Below are 21,679 nucleotides of genomic sequence, written 5' to 3' on the forward strand. Positions count from 1 at the left end.
GCCCAAACCCAGCCCAGGACGGGCTGGGTTGGCTTGGCCCATCCTGCCGCCCAGCCCATCCCATTGCCCACCCCTAAGTATACAATTATATGCAATAATCCACATGTAAGGATGCTTTTTGTAATTAAGTTATGTAGCCTTTTGTAAAATTTTCTAATGAGAACAGAACATACTAGGCCCATTTCTCGTTCTGCCCCATAAGTTTTAAGTGTTTTATCATAAATCTGAACTGTTAGACGTGTTTAGCATGCTCGATGACTCTTGGACCATGTTTTTTCGGTGAAAAATCAAGTTTTTATGAGCTTAGAAAAACTGGTATTTTCATAGCCATTAACAAAAACTGGTATTAGATCACAGAAAAATCAGATTCAAGCAATCCAAATGCTGGTATTATATCACATCTACTGTGTTAGAGGTGAGAAAAAAATACATAAACTATGATTTTTGAAGGGGCCTAGGAGACCTAACCAAAAAAGGCGGCCTAACCAACACATTCTAATAATAATTATCCAAGCCAAGATACTCTTTTTGACTTTGGGTTCGGATATGAGACCACCCCGAATTCTACGAGGACCTCAACGGCTATTCTTTTTCGAATTTCAAATGATGTTGTCTGTTTTGCTCCATCCTATTCAGTTGGGTTGCCGAGAGAGAGAGAGAGAGAGAGAGAGAGAGAGAGAGAGATCCCACCATCTTGCGTCTTTCCTCTCCCTCTCAAGTACCATGGCAGTCAGCAGCCCTCTGATCACACCCACCAAGACCCCAAACCAGAAATCCAGAAGGCTACAACCCTCGTACCAAGACTCCCAAGCCAAACCAATGGAGCCACCATCCACCACCGATTCCTTCAGGTCCAGATTCGAGGCCTACAATCGGTTGCAGGCTGCCGCCGTGGCGTTCGGCGAGAAGCTTCCGATCCCGGAGATCGTCGCCCTCGGCGGCCAATCAGATGGGAAAAGTTCCCTTCTTGAAGCACTTCTGGGGTTCAGATTCAACGTCCGGGAGGTGGAGATGGGAACCCGTAGGCCGCTGATTCTTCAGATGGTTCACGACCAGTCTGCGCTCGAGCCGAGGTGCCGCTTCCAGGTTTGTCTCTGTGGACATCTGTTTTTAGGGTTTTCGGTCTCCGTTTGTCTGGAACTAGTGAGTTGCTTTCCAAGATTTGGTTTTAGGGTTTTCTTTTCATGATCATGGGAATTGCAGTGTTCTGGGGTTTTAAAGTTTTTTCCCCCATTGTCATGAGAGGTATTTTTGGTTTTAGGTTTATGGAGATTAAGGAAATCACCTCTTCTAAATATTATGATTTCTTTCAGCATGTCAAATGAAGAGGAGTTTTGAGATTTTGGGGATTTTTGTTTTTGTAAATTTCCAGGAATATTGGATTCTTTTCATTTTGGAAATGTGATGAATTGAGTTTTAGGTTTTCGTGTGGCTATGGTTTGCCTTTTCTTTTTGTGGTTTGTTTGTTTATTTGGGGATTATTGTCCTTTGACGGCGTTCGGAAATCGGGTTTAGTGTTCAGCATTCATTTCATATCAAATTCCACTTTGTAATTTAGGGTTATACCAAGAAGATCGGCTCTGTTGGGGGTTAAATAATGAGACTTTCTGTTTCGGCTATTAAACTGTCCTCATGAATTTCCTCGTTTGAATTTAATCTGGAGAATGTTTGTGAAATTTAGATTTCATCCTCAGCCTTGGTGATTAGAACCGAGTTTAATCTAATATAGAAACGTTCCTGATTTTGATCTCCTTTTCTTCCTTAACTCTCTATAGGGATATATGGCTTAGTGTTATGTTCACTTATGTGCTATCTTATGTTTGTTTGATTTTCAGTTCTGATAGGTGTGCCTGTTCATTGATTTATCCATTTAAGCATTTACTTGATCTAGATACTAGACTGTGATTTTCTTTAGTGCATTTTGTTGGGTGTTCAATTTTCACGTTGGAACACTTCTGTTCTTTCTCCATGCTGTTATATTCTCTTCTTTATAATTACATTGTAGAATCGTGGCCCAATGGATGCTTCCAATTGATTAGTGCCTTCTCTGTTAATGCAGTTCCAATACATTTGGCCTTACCAAGATTGTTATTATATTATCTCATTAATCACAAATGCACTAATAGGGGTTTGAAACCCTGCAGGAAGAGGATTCTGATGATTATGGAAGTCCGATTGTTTCATCTTCTGCCATTGCAGAGGTTATCAAGTCCAGGACAGATGCACATTTGAAAAAGACTAGAACCGCTGTTTCTGCAAAGCCCATCGTGATGAGAGCAGAATATGCACATTGCCCCAATCTCACCATTATTGACACACCTGGATTTGTTCTGAAGGTGATTTATATATGACAAATGATATTGCTTAAAGGCTTTTCTCTTTCATGTGTCCGTTCTTTCTTTGTTTTGACTGTAAATCTCAATTGCCTTCTTGAAGGCTAAGAAGGGTGAGCCGGATAGCACCCCTGAGGAGATTTTGTCAATGGTTAAAGCATTAGCAGGCCCTCCACACCGTCTGCTCTTGTTCCTCCAACAGAGCAGTGTTGAATGGTGTTCTTCACTATGGCTAGATGTTGTTCGCAGTGTCGATCCCACTCTGCGCCGCACAATAGTTGTTGTTTCCAAGTTTGACAATAGACTGAAGGTATTGCAAGTCGAACTCATTTCAATTTAATGTAACTCGATATCAAAAAGCCTCAAAATGATGGATGGCCAATTATGGAATTTACAGTATGTGATTCAAATGAAAGTCTTTGGTTCATTAATGAGAATAAAATGGACTCATACAGGAATTCAGTGATCGATGGGAAGTTGATCGATATTTGAGTGCAAGTGGTTACCTTGGTGACAGTACACGACCCTTTTTTGTAGCTTTGCCAAAGGACAAAGGTACTATTTCAAATGAAGAATTTCGCAGGCAGATCTCCCAGGTTGACTCAGAAATTGTTCATCACCTTCACGGAAACATTAATGGAGGATTTGATGAAGAAAAGTATGGACCTTTTATTGGTTTTGGATGTCTAAGAAAATTTTTGGAGTATGAGCTTCAGAAGAGATACAAAGAGGCTGCTCCTGCAACTCTTGCCTTGCTGGAACAACGTTGTGCTGAAGTTTCAACTGAGCTATCTCGAGCTGATACTAAGTTACATGCTACTTCTGATGTTGCTTCTCTCCGGAGATTGGCAATGTTACATGCTGCTTCTATTAGCGGACATGTGGTATGTGTTTTTCCTTCATTTTTCTTAGCAGAAACTTTATGCAGAAAAGCTCACTCTTTTGGAATTTCTTGGTTTAACACAGTGGGCACTGATTGATGGAGCAGTTGATCCTGCTCCAGAGGAATGGGGAAAGACAACAAATGAAGAACGGCTTGGGAGTGGCCTCGGAAGCTGGCCTGGGGTGGTTGAAGATGTAAAGCCACCAAATTCTGTTCTCAAACTTTATGGTGGAGCAGCATTCGAGAGGGTAATGCATGAGTTTCGATGTGCTACCTATTCTATAGAATGCCCAACAGTGTCAAGGGAGAAGGTAAGTCTCTCATTTGGAATACTTTTGAACCAGTGTTAAAATATTCATTTGCTAGCCATGCTTGTTATGGGATGATTATGCTTCATATTATTAATATTGTGTGTTTTTGGTACAACAGGTTGCTAACATTTTACTTGCCCATGCTGGTAGAGGTGGGGGTGGGGGTGTTGCAGGTGCAGCAGCAGAGATAGCTCGCACATCAGCTCGGTCATGGTTGGCTCCTCTTTTAGACACCGCATGTGATCGCCTTGCTTTTGTCTTACGGAATCTTTTCGATCTTGCTGCTGAGCGTAACCGGAACAATGAATCATTAGATGGTAAAATTTGTAAAGGTGTTTCCTTGTTAATTTGTGTTCATATTTTGTGCTTTAAAGTTTAAAAGTACCATGACTGCTTCAATTTCATCATTCATCATAGTCTATCTCCTTGATCCACAGTTTGCTGCATGCTTGTTGACCATTCATGGGCATGCTTGGTTTTGTCTTATCTGTAATTTGTTAACTTTATGTTGATCTAAAAGCATGTTTTCCTCTCCAAACTTATGAGATCTAGGATTCAATCAGAGTTCAGTTGGATATTGAAATCAATTAAGTTCCAATTTTCTCTTTAATTTCATGTTATTTCTTTAATTTCCATTTATTTACAGTTTTCCATAACTTTAGAAATTCGTAGAAGTGTAGCTTCAGGTAGATTTTCCATGATCTTGGTTTTTGAAATTGCATCAATGTTGCAACCAAAATGAAGATATAGGCATGATGAAATGCATGCCCAAAAACATCATTGTTATATATCATCATAATTAGGGAAGGAAACAGCCTTTTTTCAGTGTCTTGGGATGCCTGATTTACTATCATGCTTTCAATTCGCCTCTGACTATGAAATGAAGTGTGAATAACCCATCCTCCTCTCTTTGAAACACCAAGTGTTTTTTTTCATTGGGAATGTATAAGCATTTTTTCCTGCTTGTTTTTTTTCAATTTCTTGCTTGTTTATTTGTTTGCCTCCATCTCCAATAATTATTTTATGCATCTGAGATGGACAAAGTAACTTCTATTTCTATTTTATCCTTTTCCATCGCATGATGCAAACCTATGTCACAGGGATTCGGCTAGCAGGGTGCCGGCACCGGGTGCAGTCAACCTGACCCTGGGTGCGGTCAACGCACCCAGGGTCATTTTGGTCCAATTCTCGGACTTAAAAAAAATGCCAAGAATTTTTTTTTGCCCTATATGTCACAGGGATTCTCCAACTAGGTGCCGCACCCGATGCGGTCAACCTGACCCTGGGGTGCATAACGCACCCAGGGTCATTTACGTCCAACTTTTGGACTTTATATATATATATATATATATATATATATATATATATATATATATATATATATATATATATAATTTTTTATATTTTTGCCGCACCCCCGCACCCAGGATTTTTGAAAGTGCCGCATCCCCGCACCCGCACCGGCACCCACACCCGCACCCGCACCCGCACCCATGTGACATAGATGCAAACCAATGCTTCAATGAAACGGGGGTGATTTTAGCATCAAGGTTGTGAGCCTGTTTATCGATTTGTCACTAATTTATTTATTGCAAATCAGAGTTTTCCTTATTTTTTAGCATTTTTTGCTCTTTCTTTTTCAATAGAGACTTCATTGGGTTCTTTGTTTTCTAGAGAAAAATGGAGTCTTCTCCTTAATTTTGTGTTTTTTGTGCATGGAGAAAGCCTTAAAGTTTTATAATTATAAATTATATTTCATTAACGATCTGGTGGGCAAGATGTGATAAGTATGAACCCTTACTAAATCTTCATACGAAAATGCAAACTGAATGGTTCACATAGGTGATTGAGAGGCTTAATTGATTACATTCTTTAAATATCATTTTTCATCATGGTTTACCATTAGTTTCTGGAGATTTGCACTTTGCATTTCAGAATTTTGGAAGTGCTGGTTTACCATCACGTTCATCCTTTTACTATTTTCTCTCTCATGATTCTAATTGATGGATGTCATTCAATGCTGTAAAACTTGTATCTGATTGTGAACCAAACGATTCTCAGGATAAACATAATTGGAAGATCATGTTTCTAGACTTGAAGTTTGCATGTGTTTTATTGTGTATCTTCCGAGTTGGTAAAATAAGGATACAAACCATCTTTTCCTTTCAGCTTAGTTATCGAGATTGATGACTTTTTTTTCCATGAGGAACGGGGAAACCACCCCCAGGATCAGAGACGTAGTCACACTGGCTATACTTACGGTCGCTTTCCCGGCGGTGTAAACCCATGGCGCACCACTTGCCCCATGGAGTCACCTTGCTTCGGCACTAACAAGGGACATAATGCCCTTGCCCCTTCTTATATGCAAGGGGCTGACACCCATGGGAATGGAACCCTGACCACCTGTCTAGTGGCGCCAAACCCCTTGGGGCTATTGAGATTGATGACAGTGCCACTTGAAAACAATGAATTAGTTTTTCATTTCGGTAACTTAATCATATTTTGATGTCTTCTATGGACAGATGAAAAATGGAAAGGAAGCATGGACGGATATGTTGGTTTTCATGCTGCACTGCAGCATTCATACAATCAGTTCATTCATGACTTGGCACAGCAATGCAAGCAACTAGTTCGTCACCACCTGGATTCAGTTACCAGCCCATACTCTCAGATCTACTACTATGATAATGATTCATTTGGATCTGCGGGTTTTGGTGGTGCAACTTCAATTCACAGATTCAACTTTAGCTCCTCTCTTGCTGCCTGTGTGGACCTATCAGGCAGGACTGAAGACAGTGTGATGGATGAGCAGGAGAATGTGCCTCCAAAAGGCCATGTTTCTCAGCAGAACACCCCAGGAAAAGCAGCAGAAAAGGAAGCTCTAAGAGAGAGTGAAATGACTATTCCTGAGACACCATCTCCTGACCAACCCGGTGATGCAATGGCTGCAGGTAAGAAAAAGGATCATGGTAACCATGGTGAAATCGGAATGAGAAAACGGCACATGAGGATCATGCCCAGCAACAATGGTGTGGATCTTCAAGGAAATGGAAACCTGTTTGGTGGGAGAAATGATAATGCTTCCAGATCAGGTTCTGCCTACTCTGAGGTATGTGCTGTTGCATCTCAGCATTTTGCCAGAATCAGAGAAATTCTTATTGAGAGAAGCGTGCTGTCAACCCTGAACTCTGGATTCTTAACTCCATGGTAAGCTTTGGACTCTTGGCTCCGTAGTGTTAACAGTTTGAATAGTTGAGGTCTGAACACTGATGGCATTAGTTTGGTTAAGGCACTAAACTGTCTAACCCTTTTGTAGATGAGACTTTAATCCAACTTGAACTATGAACTAGACCAAGCAAGCTCAGCAGCTAGACCCAGTTTGGTGACTTGAACCAACAATCTATTTCTTTATACAAGAGAACAAGAGAAAGTTCTCCCAAGATTTTATTAGGCTTAGCTGTATTAAGTCATGTCAAATGGATACTGTCATTTTTATGAAGTTTCCAATATGACAGGGACATGGAACGGAAGTCAAATGAAGTATCCACGAGACATAGTCAAATGGATAAGCCCTTTATTCTAATCATGTATTTGTCTCTAAATTTTCTTTTATTCTGTTGGCAGCCGAGATCGATTGGTGGTGGCATTGGGGTTGGATTTGTTTGCTGTGAATGATGAGAAGTTCATGGACATGTTTGTGGCACCTGGAGCTGTTGATATGCTCAGGAGTGAAAGGGAGATGCTTCAGAAGAGGCTGAAGATACTTCTGTCATGCTTGAGTGAGTTCAAGAATGTTGCTCGAGCACTTTGACATAGCTTGTATCGTGTGAAATATCTTGTGTTCACGGCTAGTGAATACATCTGATTCTTGATGCCTGTTTTTCTGGCATCCACACCTTACGTGTCTGAACTATGTCATTCTTCATTAGTTGATCATAAATTTATCTCTTGTTTTTGTAATATCTCTCTCGTGCACACATGCCTGCACACACAATTCACATTAGGTTCATTCTATGTTAGCTCCAAGCTGCAGGGAAGGAATGCCCAAACAGTTATATACATCATGAGGCTTCATAACTCTCCTTGTTCCCCTACGACCTACTTTGTATTCTTCGAGCCACCCATGCAATTTGGTTCTGGTTGATCAATACCCAGAAGGGTTAGCTTGTGGATCTGAAATGTAATGAGCCTTTAGACAAAAATGTGAATGAATGCAAATGCGAAGAATTTTCTTTTGTCCACCCTCGTTGTGATTGCTTTCGAGTGATTGCGATTTTTCTCTCTCTATTCTTTCGCTCTCTTGCACTCTCAGTTATCAAAGTTTCCGCAATGGCAAGCAAGAGATCGGAAGGCTTGCGGCGGTAAGAAAAGACTGTTGCACTGCACTGGCCTATTGAAGAAGTAGGCTCGTAACAAGTGGTACTAGAGTCCGTTTTTGAGTTGGAAAAGGGACTCAAGAGTCGGTGTCAAGAGACTCATCGACAAACCACGATTTGTAAACAATATATCATGGTGCCCCGATACAACTTGCGGAGCACCAAAGGAAAGACAGTTGCCAAAGCCGAAGAGATGTGTTCACCTTGGGGCCATGAGCAGATGGTCGCGATTGTCAACAAATTGACGGTTGATGTGACTTTGCACGAGGAGGCAATTTCACGCACAATTGAGTCGTTCGGAGGACTGGACGACGAGGTGACGAGCTTACAAAAGCAGGTAAACTTGTTGATGAGACATGTTACTTTGCTGATTACGATAGTAACCACCCTGCAGATTGAAGTTGAGGAGCTTCAGTTAAAGAACCGCTTTCTACAGCAGACAGTTACCCTCAATGGCAGAACTGGTGATAAGCCATCAAAGATAGATGTGTCGAGGCCAGCTAAATTCAATGGTTTCAGCGATAGAAAGGCCATAGAAAACTTTTTGTTTCAGGTGGAAGACTACTTGGACATTCAGAATGTATTGGTCGAGGAGCTCAGGGCGAAAGCAGTAGTAGCTCTACTCGACAGAGATGCTATAGCCTAGTGGAGACGGAAGCGTATCGACATGAAAAGGGGTCACTATGTGATTGATACCTTTGAAGTTTTCAAAATTGAGCTACAAAACTACTTTGTGACAAGAAATGTACAATGTCAAGCTTATCACATGGTGGCAAAACTCAAACACACTGGAGTCTTGATAGACTACATCATGACATTCTAGAAGCTCATGCTAGACATTCTCAATATGTCAGATGAAGACAAACTCAACTGGTTTATTGTAGGACTACAACCTTAGGCACAATTCAAAGTAGAAAGGAGCAATCCCCAGACTTTGGAAGATGCGTATACGACGATCAAGCAACTAGTGGATACACAACGCAAGTCTTTCACTCCGTCGACTAAGGTTAGGAAAAAGTTAGACCACGGAAGCAAAAAAAAGGATTGACGCGACAATAAAACTGCGTCATTGACCCAATATCATTATGAAAGAAGGAGAATGATAGAAGACACAACAATAACGGCAACAAGGGGCCAGTTGTGACTTGTTGGTTTTGTGGCGAGCAGCATATTGCCAGGCAATGTCCAAAATGTCTCGTAAAGGATGACAAACAAACCAATGTATTGCAGGCGAAAAGTAGTGACACCAAGGTCATGCAAACAAGGATATGAGCCATGCAGACAATCAATACAATTAAGAGTTACGTAGCCGAGAGCATGCCAGTTAGCAAAAAGCTCATGTATCTGGAAGTCATTGCGAATGAGAAGTCTACTATGACAATGGTAGACTCTAGGGCCACACATGCATTTGTCTCGTTGGAAGAGGCAAAGCGGTTGGAATTGAAGCCTGGGCCAAAACAGAGGACTATTAAGACGGTGAACTCTGAGGCCAAGTCAATCCTTGGTGAAGCAAGGGATGTGGCTATCCAAATTGTGAGTTGAGCTGTCAAAGCCAACTTTTCAGTGGTGTCCCTGGATGACTTCAGAATGATTTTGGGGCAGAAGTTTCTTCGCAGCCGGCAAAACCAACTCGTTGACAATCATGGGGCCAAACTTTTCACACACGGTATAGTGCGTTACTCTTGGAGGTAAGTCTTCAATGCTATCTGCTATGCAATTGAATAAGGGTGTCAAGCGAGGAGAGCAAACATTCCTAGTCATCGTGTGTACCGAAGAAGGGAAGGTGGAAGCAGCAGTGCCACCGACCCTTACCCTACTATTGGTTGAGTTTTGAGGAGTGATGCCTCTAGAACTGCCGAAGCGTCTGCCGTCTAGACATGAGGTCGACCACAAGATAGAGTTGACCCCTGGAGTAAAGCCTTCTGCCATGGTCCCTTGTCGTATGGGGCCGACTGAATTGAAAGAGCTACGCAGGCAGCTGGATGAGATGTTAGAGGCAGACATTATTCGTCATTCTAAAGTACTCTTTGGTGCCCCAGTACTCTTCCAGGTGAAGCATGATGGCTCCAAATGGCTATGTGTGGACTACCATGCGTTGAACAAGGTTATATTGAAAAACAAATATTCGTTGCCACTGATAGTGGTCTTGTTCGACCGGCTAGGCAGTATCCGTATCTTTTCAAAGCTAGATCTGCGATTGGGTTACTAACAAGTAAGGATTGCTGACGTTGATGAGCCCAAGATGACTTGTATCACTCGCTATGATGCCTATGAATTCCTAGTGATGTCATTCAGATTGACGAATGCTCTGACAACTTTCACAACGTTGATGAACAAGATCTTCTACCCTTACTTAGACAAGTTTATGGTAGTCTATCTCGATGATATTGTGATTTACAACAGTAGCATGAAGGAACATGTCGAGCACTTGCAAAAAGTGTTTCAGGTGTTGAAGGAGAATGACCTTTATGTCAATCGAGAGAAGTGTATCTTTAGACAGGAGGATATCAGTTTTCTTAGCCACGTCGTGGGGTGTGGTTTGTTGTGCATGAACATGCAGAAGATAAGAGTCATCTAGGAATGAAATCTGCCGACCAAAGTGCCACACTTGCGGTCATTACTTGCCTTGGCCAACTATTATCGGCTATTCATCGAAGGTTACTCCCTCATTACTGCACTCCTCAAGGATTTGTTAAAGAAAAATTGGGTATGGCTCTGAATAGGAGCCTGTCAAAATGCCTTCGACGGCTTGAAGAAGGGCCTGATAAGGAAACTAGTGCTGCAATTGCTGGACCACTCAAGACCCTTTGAAGTTCACACAAATGCCTCAGAATTCGCCATCGATAAAGTTATTATGTAGGAGGGCCACCTAATTGCCTATGAGAGTCGAAAGCTAAAGGATACAGAGAGGTGCTACACAGTGCATGAACATGAGATGACGACCATCGTGTATTGCCTTAGGACCTGACAACACTATCTTCTGGGTACCCAGTTCATCGTCAAGACGGACAACGTCGCCACAAGCTATTTCTGACACAAAAGAGGCTAACACTCAAGCAAGCTCGATGACAAATGTTTCTAGCTGAGTTTGACTTTACTTTGGAGTATAAGGTGAGGAAAACCAATGTTGTTGCTTATGCCGTGAGTTGCAAGGCATAACTGACAGTTGTGCGGGCAAAGCCTTCCAAATTTTGCTTGAAGGGCGCATTGCTAGACTAAATCCGTGAAGGAATACAACAAGACACAACAACGTAACACCTTGTCTCTCTGACGTAAGCGAAAAAGACTTACCGATTCTCGCTACGGGACGACCTTCTTGTGACTAAAGGGGGATGCATCTTCGTGCCACGGTGGGAAAGCCTTCGCCGCAAATTGCTTAAAGAGTGCCATGATACTTTATGGGTCGATCATCTATGTCAAGAGCGGACCTTAGCACTCCTTGAACGCGGTTACTATTGGTCATAAATAAGAGACGATGTGGAGGGGTATGTGCGAACGTGCCTCGTCTTTCAACAAGATAAGGGGACCAACCAGAAAACTGCTGGCGTTCTTAGGCCTCTACCTATCCTAGAATGTCCTTGGAAAAGTATTTTTATGGACTTCATTGTTAGCTTGCCGAAAGTAGATGGTTTAGCTGCATCCTGGTGGTGGTGGATCATTTCTCTAAATACCGCACCTTCATCCCAACTTCCAAAGAGTGCGCTGTAGAGAAGACGACAGAGCTGTTCATCAAGTATGTGGTGAAGCATTGGGGTGTACCAAGAAACATTGTGAGTGATCATGATGCTTGCTTCACAGGCAAATTCTGGTGTGAAGTGTTTTGGCTACTCAGTTCCGATTTGCTATTTTCAACAAGTTTCCACTTATAGACCGATGGGCAGATAAAGTGAATCAACAAAATATTGGAGCAATACCTAAGGCACTTTGTTAGTACCAATCAAAAAGAGTGGGTAAAGCTCCTAGACGTGACTCAATTCTGCTACAATCTTCAGAAGAGTGAGTCTTCAGGCCACAACCTATTCGAGATAGCCACGGGACAGCAATCGCTGACTCCGTATACTCTAGACGCGCATGAGAAGGGAAAGCCATCCTTTTTTTATTAGTTTGTTCGAGATTGGCACGAGTAGACCAAGCTGGTGAAGGCATTTCTGCACAAAGCGGCCAATAGGATGAAGAAGTGGGCGGACAAGCATCGTCATCCTACTGGGTTCCATGTTGGAGACCAGGTGTTGGTAAAACTCTACCCAGATCACACAAGTATCTTACGTGAACGACATCGCAGACTGATAAGGAAGTAAGAGGGATCATTCACCATCACCAAGAAAGTGGGCAACCTAGCGTACAAGCTAAACCTTCCCCCAAACTTTAAGGTGCACCCGGTGTTCCACGTGTGCAACCTGAAACCGTTCCACGAGGACAAGAGGGATCCAGAACGTAGCGTACCACAATGTGTTCTTGTCTTGTAGAGGGCCTCAGCAGTACAACGGGCCAAGAAGCATCTCAGCAAGATCCTTCGTCACAAGGTCAATTACTTGGGCAAAATGAAGAAGTATATGGTGCAGTGGAAGGAGATAACAAAGCCGATATGGGATCCAACATTCTGGATGAAGAGCCGTTATCCAGCCAAAGTTAGGGCCTACCTCGAAGCAGATGGCACCGAGGGCGACACATGATTTGAAGGGAGGAGCATGTTCTCCTGCGACCTACTTTGTACAGTTGTGTTGAGAGTTTGTTTTACTTTGGTTGAGTCTTGATGTAAAGTGTCGAGTCACTTGTAACTTTCTTCAAGCCAGCCATGTACTTTGGTTCAGGTTGATCAATACCCTGAAGGGTTAACCTGTATATCTGAACTGTAACGATCCCTCGGGCAAAAATGTGAATTAATGCAAATGCGAAGAGCTTTCTTTTGTTCACCCTCATTGTGATTGCTTTCTAGTAATTGTGATTTCTCTCTCTTTCTATTAGTTTTCTCTCTTGCACTCTCAGTTATAAAAGCTTCTGCAGCGGCAAGCAAGCAATCAAAATGCTTGCGATGGTAAGGAAGGACCATCGCACCACACTGGCCTATTGAAGAAGTAGGCCTGTGACACTCCTGATTATTACATTTATAAGAAACATCGATATTATTGAGCCTGGCAAATTATTTACTAATTTAGTTTTCTTTTGGTGAGATCCAATACTTGAATGTTTTGTTTAGAAATCATTGAGATATCATTTGACTCAGCAATTAGATCATTGGGGTTCATACACTTTTAACTATAGGTATGTTTCAGGGAGCAATATGGGCTAATGAGACGAGGATCTTATTGGAATTGGGACCCCACTGGTCGTTTATTGCAATTTATTCACATACTAGCAACTTTGAATGATCATGGATAAGGCTTGCAAAGGAGATGAGTTGCTCGTGAGCTCAGCTCGACGAGAAATCGTTCGGACTCAAAGTGAGCTTGGCAAGCCAAACCACAAGCAGCTTGTAAGCATATATGAGTCGAGCATGAACAATTATTATATACATTATATATTTGTTATACATATTATATCTTATACACATGTTACTATATATATATATATAATAGATTGGTAATGACGCCATTATGTACAAACGAGTTTGGATCTCCCATGTGCAAGTTGTTTTGATCCAAACCAACCTCATGGATGGATGCAACATGTTCAAAATAGTGGGAACCGGCTTTTGGATCATGTTTTTTTTTAATGAAAAACATGATTTTATGACCCAGGAAAGTATCATATCACACATTGTAGGCCATTGATTTTTGAAGCCTTATAAAATCCTACCTATGAATCTTAATCGAACGATTCAAAAGTTGATCCCCACTAAGTGAAACATGTAGATCACATCTGGAAGGTTGGTTTTATGAAAAACAATAATAAAAATGAAAAGAATGAGATGTTTATAGGTCGTGGTGACATTACTAAATGATTATATATAAATAAATAAATAAATAAATAAATAAATAAATAAATAAATATATATATATATAAAGCTTGGACTCACTTTAAGCGTGTGATGTGCTCATGAGCTGAGCACAAGTAGGGGTTCACCCTTAACAAGCCTAGCCCAAATAGACTGAGCTCGGCTTGTTCATTTTCACCAGCCTTAGTCATGGAGCTATGAACAAAGTGGAGTGGAATGACCAAAACAATGCCATATTTGCACAATAGTGTAGACATTTTTTCAATTTGCAACTTTGCAGGCCAATTGCTTCCCCAAAAAGAAACATCCATGTCTATAAATTAACAATGTTCATATTTTTATTATATCTATTATATACTTGATATTGTCGTTAATTGGATAAGATTCAAAATATACCATGGAAACTTAAAGCAAGTCTTGTGTGGTACTAGTGTTTCCAGTGATGTTTATGTCGGGAAAAACTGCTCTTGTTAGACTTACGAATGGCTCATTCAAACTTGTGAAATAGGGCTCAGCAAGCACAACAGAAACTATAAGTATTGAGCTTGGCTCAACTCGTATAGCGAAACTGTATACATAAGGGAAACGTAGGATCTTCTATATGCTTATAGTTTTTCTCCCTCTTTGGAGTTTATGTACCAACTGTATGGACATATCTTGATTTCACCTTGATCTTGTCAATGGGACATCTTCTATTGGATCCACATTCATATCCAGGTCTCTCCATGCCGCTTTCAATATGATACATTTAGTGGTCGGTTGTTTCACCCAATTTACATATGAAAATGGGGGTTTACGTATGAAACCGTTCATTTTTCATATGCAGGTGAAACAAACATATCAACTCCATTTCCCTGTGGAGTCCTCTGTCATCATGAGTTTCTTTTCACTTTGACCATGCATTTACCATGTAAATCCCTACACACACAACCCCCTCCCCACTTGTGAATGGATTTACATATGTATTTTTTCACACATGGGATGCCTTTGGGCCTAGTGGAATTATGGATCAAGGTTGGTCCAAGAGAGTGCCTACCGAAAATAAAGGGTTTGCTCTGAGTGAAGAAGATGCTAACGTTTGTGTAAACCAAGTTGAGAGCTTTACATGCATCTCGTGCAATCTTTAATTGATAATTGCGTATAAAATCACTTGCATTGACACTAGCCACACTAAAAAATGCAAATTTGTTTTTCATCTAGATTTTGAGTTGCAAAATTTATTTCTATATTTTATGTTTTCATTGTTTTTTTTTTTTTTGAGAGGAAGAAAAATCAGTGACTCTTTAATCAGGAGAAAGTTGCAGTTGAGGAGGACTCAACCAACAATGAGAGGAACATATATATATATTGTTCGGAAATGATCTGAACATTGGCCGGCCGAAGCCAAGATACAGCAAAGTCATGGTGTAGACACTTGATGGTTTGAAATACATGAGTAAGAATATGCTTAGCAATAACATCGATAGGCAGTCGTTCATTGTATAAAAATATTGGCATTCCTCTAAATCCAAACCACCCACCAACTCAGTTAAAAGCCGGCCATATACACCAGGCCTTCCTGATACGCCAAGCATGCTTCCAACTCTTGTTATGTCCAAGTGCAGCCGGACCGAGAAGTAGGTCGCTTGCAAATGATTCTGACCAGACCACGACACTAGCACAGTCCCAGGAATCATGGGACACATGGGACACCTGGGACCGAGAAGTATTTGCTGAAAGAAGGAGATGCACTGCCAACACATGGGACACATGCTGGCCATGGGGAGACCTCTTCTCTTAACATTGCACTTGTCTTTAGACTCGGGGTGAGACGGTGGGCCCAAAATACAGACGCACGAAGCTCCATCCCACCCAGTTTTGGTAGCAGACAACCCTAGGGTTTCAGTTGATGATTTATCAAAAACACAGCTTTCAGTTGAAACAAGTGGGTCGTCACTGACCCATATTGGACAAGCCAAAAGAGAATGTATCTGGGACCCGTCTCCCAATTGGGCTGGCGACACATACCCCCAGACTTTTCTCCAAATCTGACCCACCACCATTTGGCCAACATGGCTAGGTTTGCCTCCGCAACTTGACCTGCTTCCATCTGACCCGGACCAAGGGCGATTTATTCGAGTCCGTGCGAGGTTCCACTCTAAACCGCAGCAATGATCCAATCCTTTTCTCCACCCAGTAGACAAACATGAAGTTGCAGAGATTCTGCTAATGATTCTCCTTGATTATCAAGTTGTCGATGGGCAGAGCCTAAAATGGTGGCGATAGCGGAGGTCCTCAAATATGAATTGGAGACAGTTACCCAGGCATTTGCTTTCGTTGATCTCCTCGATGCACTAGATATAATATGAGAGAAGGACCAGAGAGTGACTGCCAATTCCAGATCATCATCTATTAAAATGGACGCCGAATATCATCCGCGTAAAGAAGGGCAGTTCTGCTTAATTCACGATCGATGATGAACAAGTTTAATAAAACCGGTATCACCTGCATGCCTAAGAAAGGCCAAGAGACCATTGAACAGTAAGGGGGATGGTGAGTTTTGATGTGGGCCCTAGTTTGTCTATTGACACAGGAAGCGAGTAACTAAGCCACAAATCCAGCGGAGCAGGTTATATGTTCCCCCCGGAACATGCAGGTGCGTGTTCTCGGGTCTAAATGAGCGCTACTTATGTAAGCACGTGGGGCTTATTTTCCCGTGTGTGTCAGCATCACTTAGCATCAGAGTCTGGTGCATTTGCAAAGACTTAAGTACCCTTTCCCGCCATTAACTCCACAAAATGATGTTTTGAGTAAAAGACAAAAATGTCCTCCCGCTAGAAAGGGTTAAAATCATCATCATTTTCGCCCTAAGGAGTAAACTCCTCTGCTTTAACAGGAGCTCATCGCAATATGTCGCCCTAAACGTTCTGGATCACCCTTTGGCAATGCACCATCTGCTGTAACAGGAGCTCCGATTGATGACGCACCCTTTGTCGTCGTCTGCTGCCACTGGAGCACCCTTTGTTGTCGTCTGCTGTCATCGAAGCGCCCTTTGCCATCGCCGTCGTCTATTATCGTCGGAGCACCTTTTGTCATTGTCTGTTCGTGAGAAATAAGAACTATCAGAAAAATTAATATTTTGTCTATTGTTCATCATGATACGAGAGTACAAACGTCGAACTGAGTAGACCAAGAATAACGATTTACAACAGAGATAATGATGGCAACGTCAAACTGAGTAGAATAGTGATTTATAATAGAAATCAGATAAGAGAGTAACGATTTACAGTAGAAATCAAATCAGAGAGTAGCGATTTACAGTAGAAATCAGATAAGAGAGTAGCGATTTAAAGTAGAAATCAAATCAGAGAGTAGCGATTTACAATAGAAATCAGATAAGAGAGTAACGATTTATAATAGAAATCAGATAAGAGAGCAACGATAATAGAAATCAAATCAGAAAATAGTGATTTACAGTAAAAATCAGATCAAAGAGTAGCGATTTACAGTAGAAATCAAATCAGAAAGTAGTGATTTATAATACAAATCAAATCAGAGAGTAACGATTTACAGTGAAAATCAGATAAGAGAGTAGCGATTTACAGTAGAAATCAGATAAGAGAATAGCGATAGTAGAAATCAAATCAGAAAGTAACGATTTACAGTAAAAATCAGATCAAAGAGTAGCGATTTACAGTAAAAATCAAATCAAAGAGTAGCGATTTACAGTAGAAATCAAATAAGAGAGTAGCAATTTATAGTAGAAATCAAATAAGAGAGTAGCGATTTACAATAAAAATCAGATAAGAGAGTAACAATTTACAGTAGAAATCAGATAAGAGAGTAACAATTTACAGTAGAAATCAGATCAAAGAGTAACGATTTACAGTAGAAATCAAATAACAAAATAACGATTTACAGTACAAATCAGATTTTTACTGTAAATCGCTATTCTCTGATTTGATTTCTACTGTAAATCGCTACTCTCTGATCTAATTTCTACTATAAATCGCTACTCTTTGATTTGATTTCTACTGTAAATCGCTACTCTTTGATTTGATTTTTATTGTAAATCGCTACTCTCTTATCTGATTTTTATTGTAAATCGCTACTTTTATATCTGATTTTTACTGTAAATCGCTACTCTCTGATTTGATTTTTACTGTAAATCGCTACTCTCTAATTTGATTTCTACTGTAAATTGCTTTTTTCAACAAAAAGAGAATAAAAAAACCCATGGCCGCTCAGAGAGAAATCTTATTGCTCTTTTCAACAGTTACAAGAGAGAAAGAAAAGAAAGAATTTATACAAGGCAAGAGCGACAACCCTAAACCTAAACAAGTTGGGTCTAATCCATAAGAAACCGAGTCTAAAACATAAGCCCCCAAAAAAATTCTTCCTACAAGAGCAGAAACTTTGAATCAGGCAGGAACGAGAAGGCGGCCATGTGTTGTAACACAAGCTAAAAACAAAGGCGCAACGTGCAAATCTATTTACGGGGAGCGGGAAGACATTTTCATCTAACGCATATCTATCTTATCGGAGGACATTTCTATCAAAAGCATATCTACCTTTTTTATATGTTATTTTATTATAAAGTCATCGTGGGCAACATTGGCATATGAATTATCATGGGTCCCAAGATATTCCTTCGTACACACAAGAACACGCAGATTTGTGTTTCGGGGAGAACACACACCACCCTTCCCAAATCCAGTTGCTCCATTTTTGGTTGCATCCCATCATTTAAAGTGTTTCTATCGAAAAGTCTGTTAAGGATCTCACACCATCTGCTCCAGATTCACCTCCGAATAGAGATATGGTTGGCACTCTAGATCCATTTAGAGGAAGAGATAAAAGATCGGCTCCCAGGAAGTTAGGCAGGAAGGTATCTCAAGAAAGTTACTAGAAGATTTGAAGAAAGATAATTCAGAGAAACTTCTCAATGAAACACTTCTTTTCAAGAGATAATAGATGAGATTCCCTCTGCATGTAAACAATTATCAAAATGTAATTCAGTTTAGAATTTAAAGGAACATTCTCCTCTCATACAGGAGAGAGAGCGAAGAGAAATCATCGGAGTCGTGGATGTAGGTTGAGCAAACCGAACCATGTTACATTATAAGTTTGTATGCATGTGTTTGGTTTTGTTCATCGTATTAGAGAATAACCGAACTAACGATCATGTCGAGTTCCTCATCTTCGTCCAGCATGTTGTCCTCTTCAAATTCAAGCTTCAATGAATCAGGTCTGAGTTCATTCATGCTCCAACAAATCTTCTTGCCTACAAAATTGTCATCAAACAATTTTTTATTACGAAAATCTCAGTTTAAACCTCTCCTAAAGAGTTATAGCTAGGAGGGTTTTGTTGATGGCACCTTGTCATGCCCAAGCAAATTTCTGTCTGAACCAAGAAAAGTGAGTCTTTAATTTTGAGTATCTTCAATGGTGGCACTAGGATCAACAGCTTTTGAGCTGGCTATTGTCCCCTCTAACCGACCAGGTGCATAGCCAAGTTGTAGGAATGTCAACTCGTTTGAGGTTTGGCCAGCCTTGAAACAGATGTACTCAACTTACTCTAAAGCCAAAGTTCAACAAATTCATTTCCAACTCCAGACTATGAAGAAAGGAAGTTCGACCATAATTGAATACTTCCATAAAGCAAAAACCTTGGCTCATCAATTGACTTTAGTGGGCAAGCCAATCTCTGACAAAGTCCGGGCCTCATTTATTTTGTCTGGTCTTCTATCGAGTGAATATGGATTTCTCAGGACTGCTCTTAATACTAGAGTTGAACTGATAGATCTTAAAAGCCTGTTTGGTCATGAGACAGAGAATCAAGTCATTGAATCTAAATGGGTCAGAATCCATGAACCCAACGGCCAATGTGTCCCAACACCAGATCAACAGAGGTCATGGGTTTTATCGAGGTGGTCATAATAGAGGAGGTCATGGCCGTTATAATGGTGATCAATTTTAGAGAGGAGGTAACAACAATAGGAAGTACAATCAAAATCCAAATCGAGACAGTTATGTGATATGTCAAGCATGCGGTCAATCTGGTCATTCTATGCTTCAGTGTCGTGTTTATAAATTTCAAAAAGAGGAAGCCACAACAGAGATTTATCATGCTTTCGTTATAGTTTGATGATGGGGTTGGTACTTTGATTCAGATGTTTATTATCATGTTATTACCAATCTCAATAACGTGTCTATCGATTCAGAGTACCATGTCAATGATAAAGTAAAGATCATAAATGAAAAATGTTTGAAAATCACTTGCATTGGTTACTCCTCATTTACCTCTCAAGTATAAATTTATCAAGAAAGATATTTTATGTGTGCCCTCTATTACCAAAAATCTTATGCTAGTTTAATTAGAGGTTTGCTAGAAGCAATGACGTATATTTTGAGTTTCACCCCCACTTTCCGCTAAGTGAAGTATGACCAGATATGGACACTCGTGTTGCAGGGCTCCAGTAAAGGTGGTCTCTATCGTTTTGATTTGAATAAAGAAGAGCATCCACAAGCATATGTTGGTGACAGGACTTCTATTGACCAATGGCACAAGAGACTTGGTCACCGTATTTTTAAATTAGTTCATGCTATTATTAATAAATAATTTGGGTTGCCTTACTCCAAGAAATCTGAGATCAAATTGTGTGAAACCTATCAACAAGGCAAGAGTCACGCCCTGCCCTTTGACAAATCCACAGACAAATTATCACAGCCTCTTGATCTTGTGTTTTCATATGTTTGGGTACCTTAACTCATGGACGTAAGTATTATATTAGTTTTCTTTATGCTCATTCTAGATTATCTTGGATTTATGTTATTGTTTTTAAGTCAGATGTGTTGCATGTGTTCAAATTATTTAAGCAGCTTGTTGAAAATTTATTTAGGAGGAAAATCAAAGCTTTCCAAACAGATTGGAGAGGAGAGTTCAAACCAGTTTTTGAGTATCTCAAGTAGTGTGACATTGACCATCATGTTTCTTATCTACACACCCATGAGAAAAATGGGTTAACCCTGCTAGCCCAATCTGGTGTTCCTCACAAATTTTGGGATTTTGTTTTTGTTACGACTGTATATTTAATCAATAGAATGTCATCTTCTAGCCTTCAAATAAAATCTCACTATCGAAAGCTTTTTAAGAGTTCCAGATTATCGATTCCTGCATGTTTTTTATTGTTGTTGTTATCCTTGTTTAAGGCCTACTAATAATCATAAAATACATTTTAAAAATATAAAGTGTATTTTTTGGGGGCTATAGTACTCAACATAGAGGATATCTTTGCCTAGATAACTCCCATGGTTCTTGTCTCTCAAAATGTAGTGTTTAATGAGACTGTGTTCCCCTTTAAGGACCTCCCTCTCACTAGCTTTTCCTCAGTCCTCCTCATTGCAAACCAAGCCCCTTTGTATACCTGCTCCTCTTATGGTCGTTCTGGCAGACCCTACGCCGAGCACAATGCCTTCTCATGCCCTTACCCCCTTCTTCAGCGATCACCTTATTATCCTCAATCCCTGAGTTGTCTGTTTCCACTTCTTCCTTGCCTGTCTTTGATCTTATTACATGTACTCATCATATAGTTACCTAGTTTCAAATAGGATCTCTTAGGCTCAAAGCCTTTGTCTCCACCAAATATCCTCTTCCCCAAGCCTTATTACTTGAACTCCAACAAGATACAAAACTGGCATGTTTTAACTCAGGCTCAGAAAAACCCAAAACGGATGAAGATATGGCCCTTGAGTTCATGCCCTTCTTCACAATCGAACATGGACTCTTGTACCCCCCTTTTCTTACAAATGGATTTACAAAATTAAGAGGCAGACTAATGACAATCTTGAAAGATATAAGG

The 21,679-nt window shown here is 40.6% G+C and overlaps 1 protein-coding gene across 2 annotated transcripts; it reads left to right on the forward strand.

Moving 5' to 3' along the window:
* Positions 1-723: 723 nt before the first annotated feature.
* On the forward strand, positions 724-7,338 carry LOC149814692 (dynamin-related protein 5A-like). Of its 2 annotated transcripts, none has more exons than XM_089989825.1 (8): positions 724-1,086; positions 2,145-2,336; positions 2,437-2,643; positions 2,789-3,217; positions 3,300-3,527; positions 3,646-3,853; positions 6,050-6,734; positions 7,152-7,338. In XM_089989825.1, the coding sequence occupies exons 1-8, from the start codon at positions 724-726 to the stop codon at positions 7,336-7,338; spliced, it is 2,499 nt and encodes an 832-aa protein (XP_089845951.1). The 2 variants fall into 2 exon arrangements, with proteins under 2 accessions (XP_089845951.1, XP_089845952.1); XM_089989826.1 differs by having other exon boundaries at positions 3,646-3,844.
* The last annotated feature ends 14,341 nt before the right edge of the window (positions 7,339-21,679 follow it).

This window comes from Nuphar pumila, chromosome 15 (assembly GCF_984573655.1).
Source record: "Nuphar pumila chromosome 15, dmNupPumi1.hap1.1, whole genome shotgun sequence".
In the NCBI taxonomy this organism is placed as follows: domain Eukaryota; kingdom Viridiplantae; phylum Streptophyta; class Magnoliopsida; order Nymphaeales; family Nymphaeaceae; genus Nuphar; species Nuphar pumila.

Bases quoted from the DNA above. Each gene is read 5' to 3' on its own strand.
- LOC149814692 (XM_089989825.1), top strand. From the start codon at position 724: ATGGCAGTCAGCAGCCCTCTGATCACACCCACCAAGACCCCAAACCAG. The intron at 2,644-2,788 runs GTATTGCAAGTC...GGACTCATACAG, and splicing joins AGTTTGACAATAGACTGAAG to GAATTCAGTGATCGATGGGA. The intron at 3,528-3,645 runs GTAAGTCTCTCA...TTGGTACAACAG, and splicing joins CAACAGTGTCAAGGGAGAAG to GTTGCTAACATTTTACTTGC.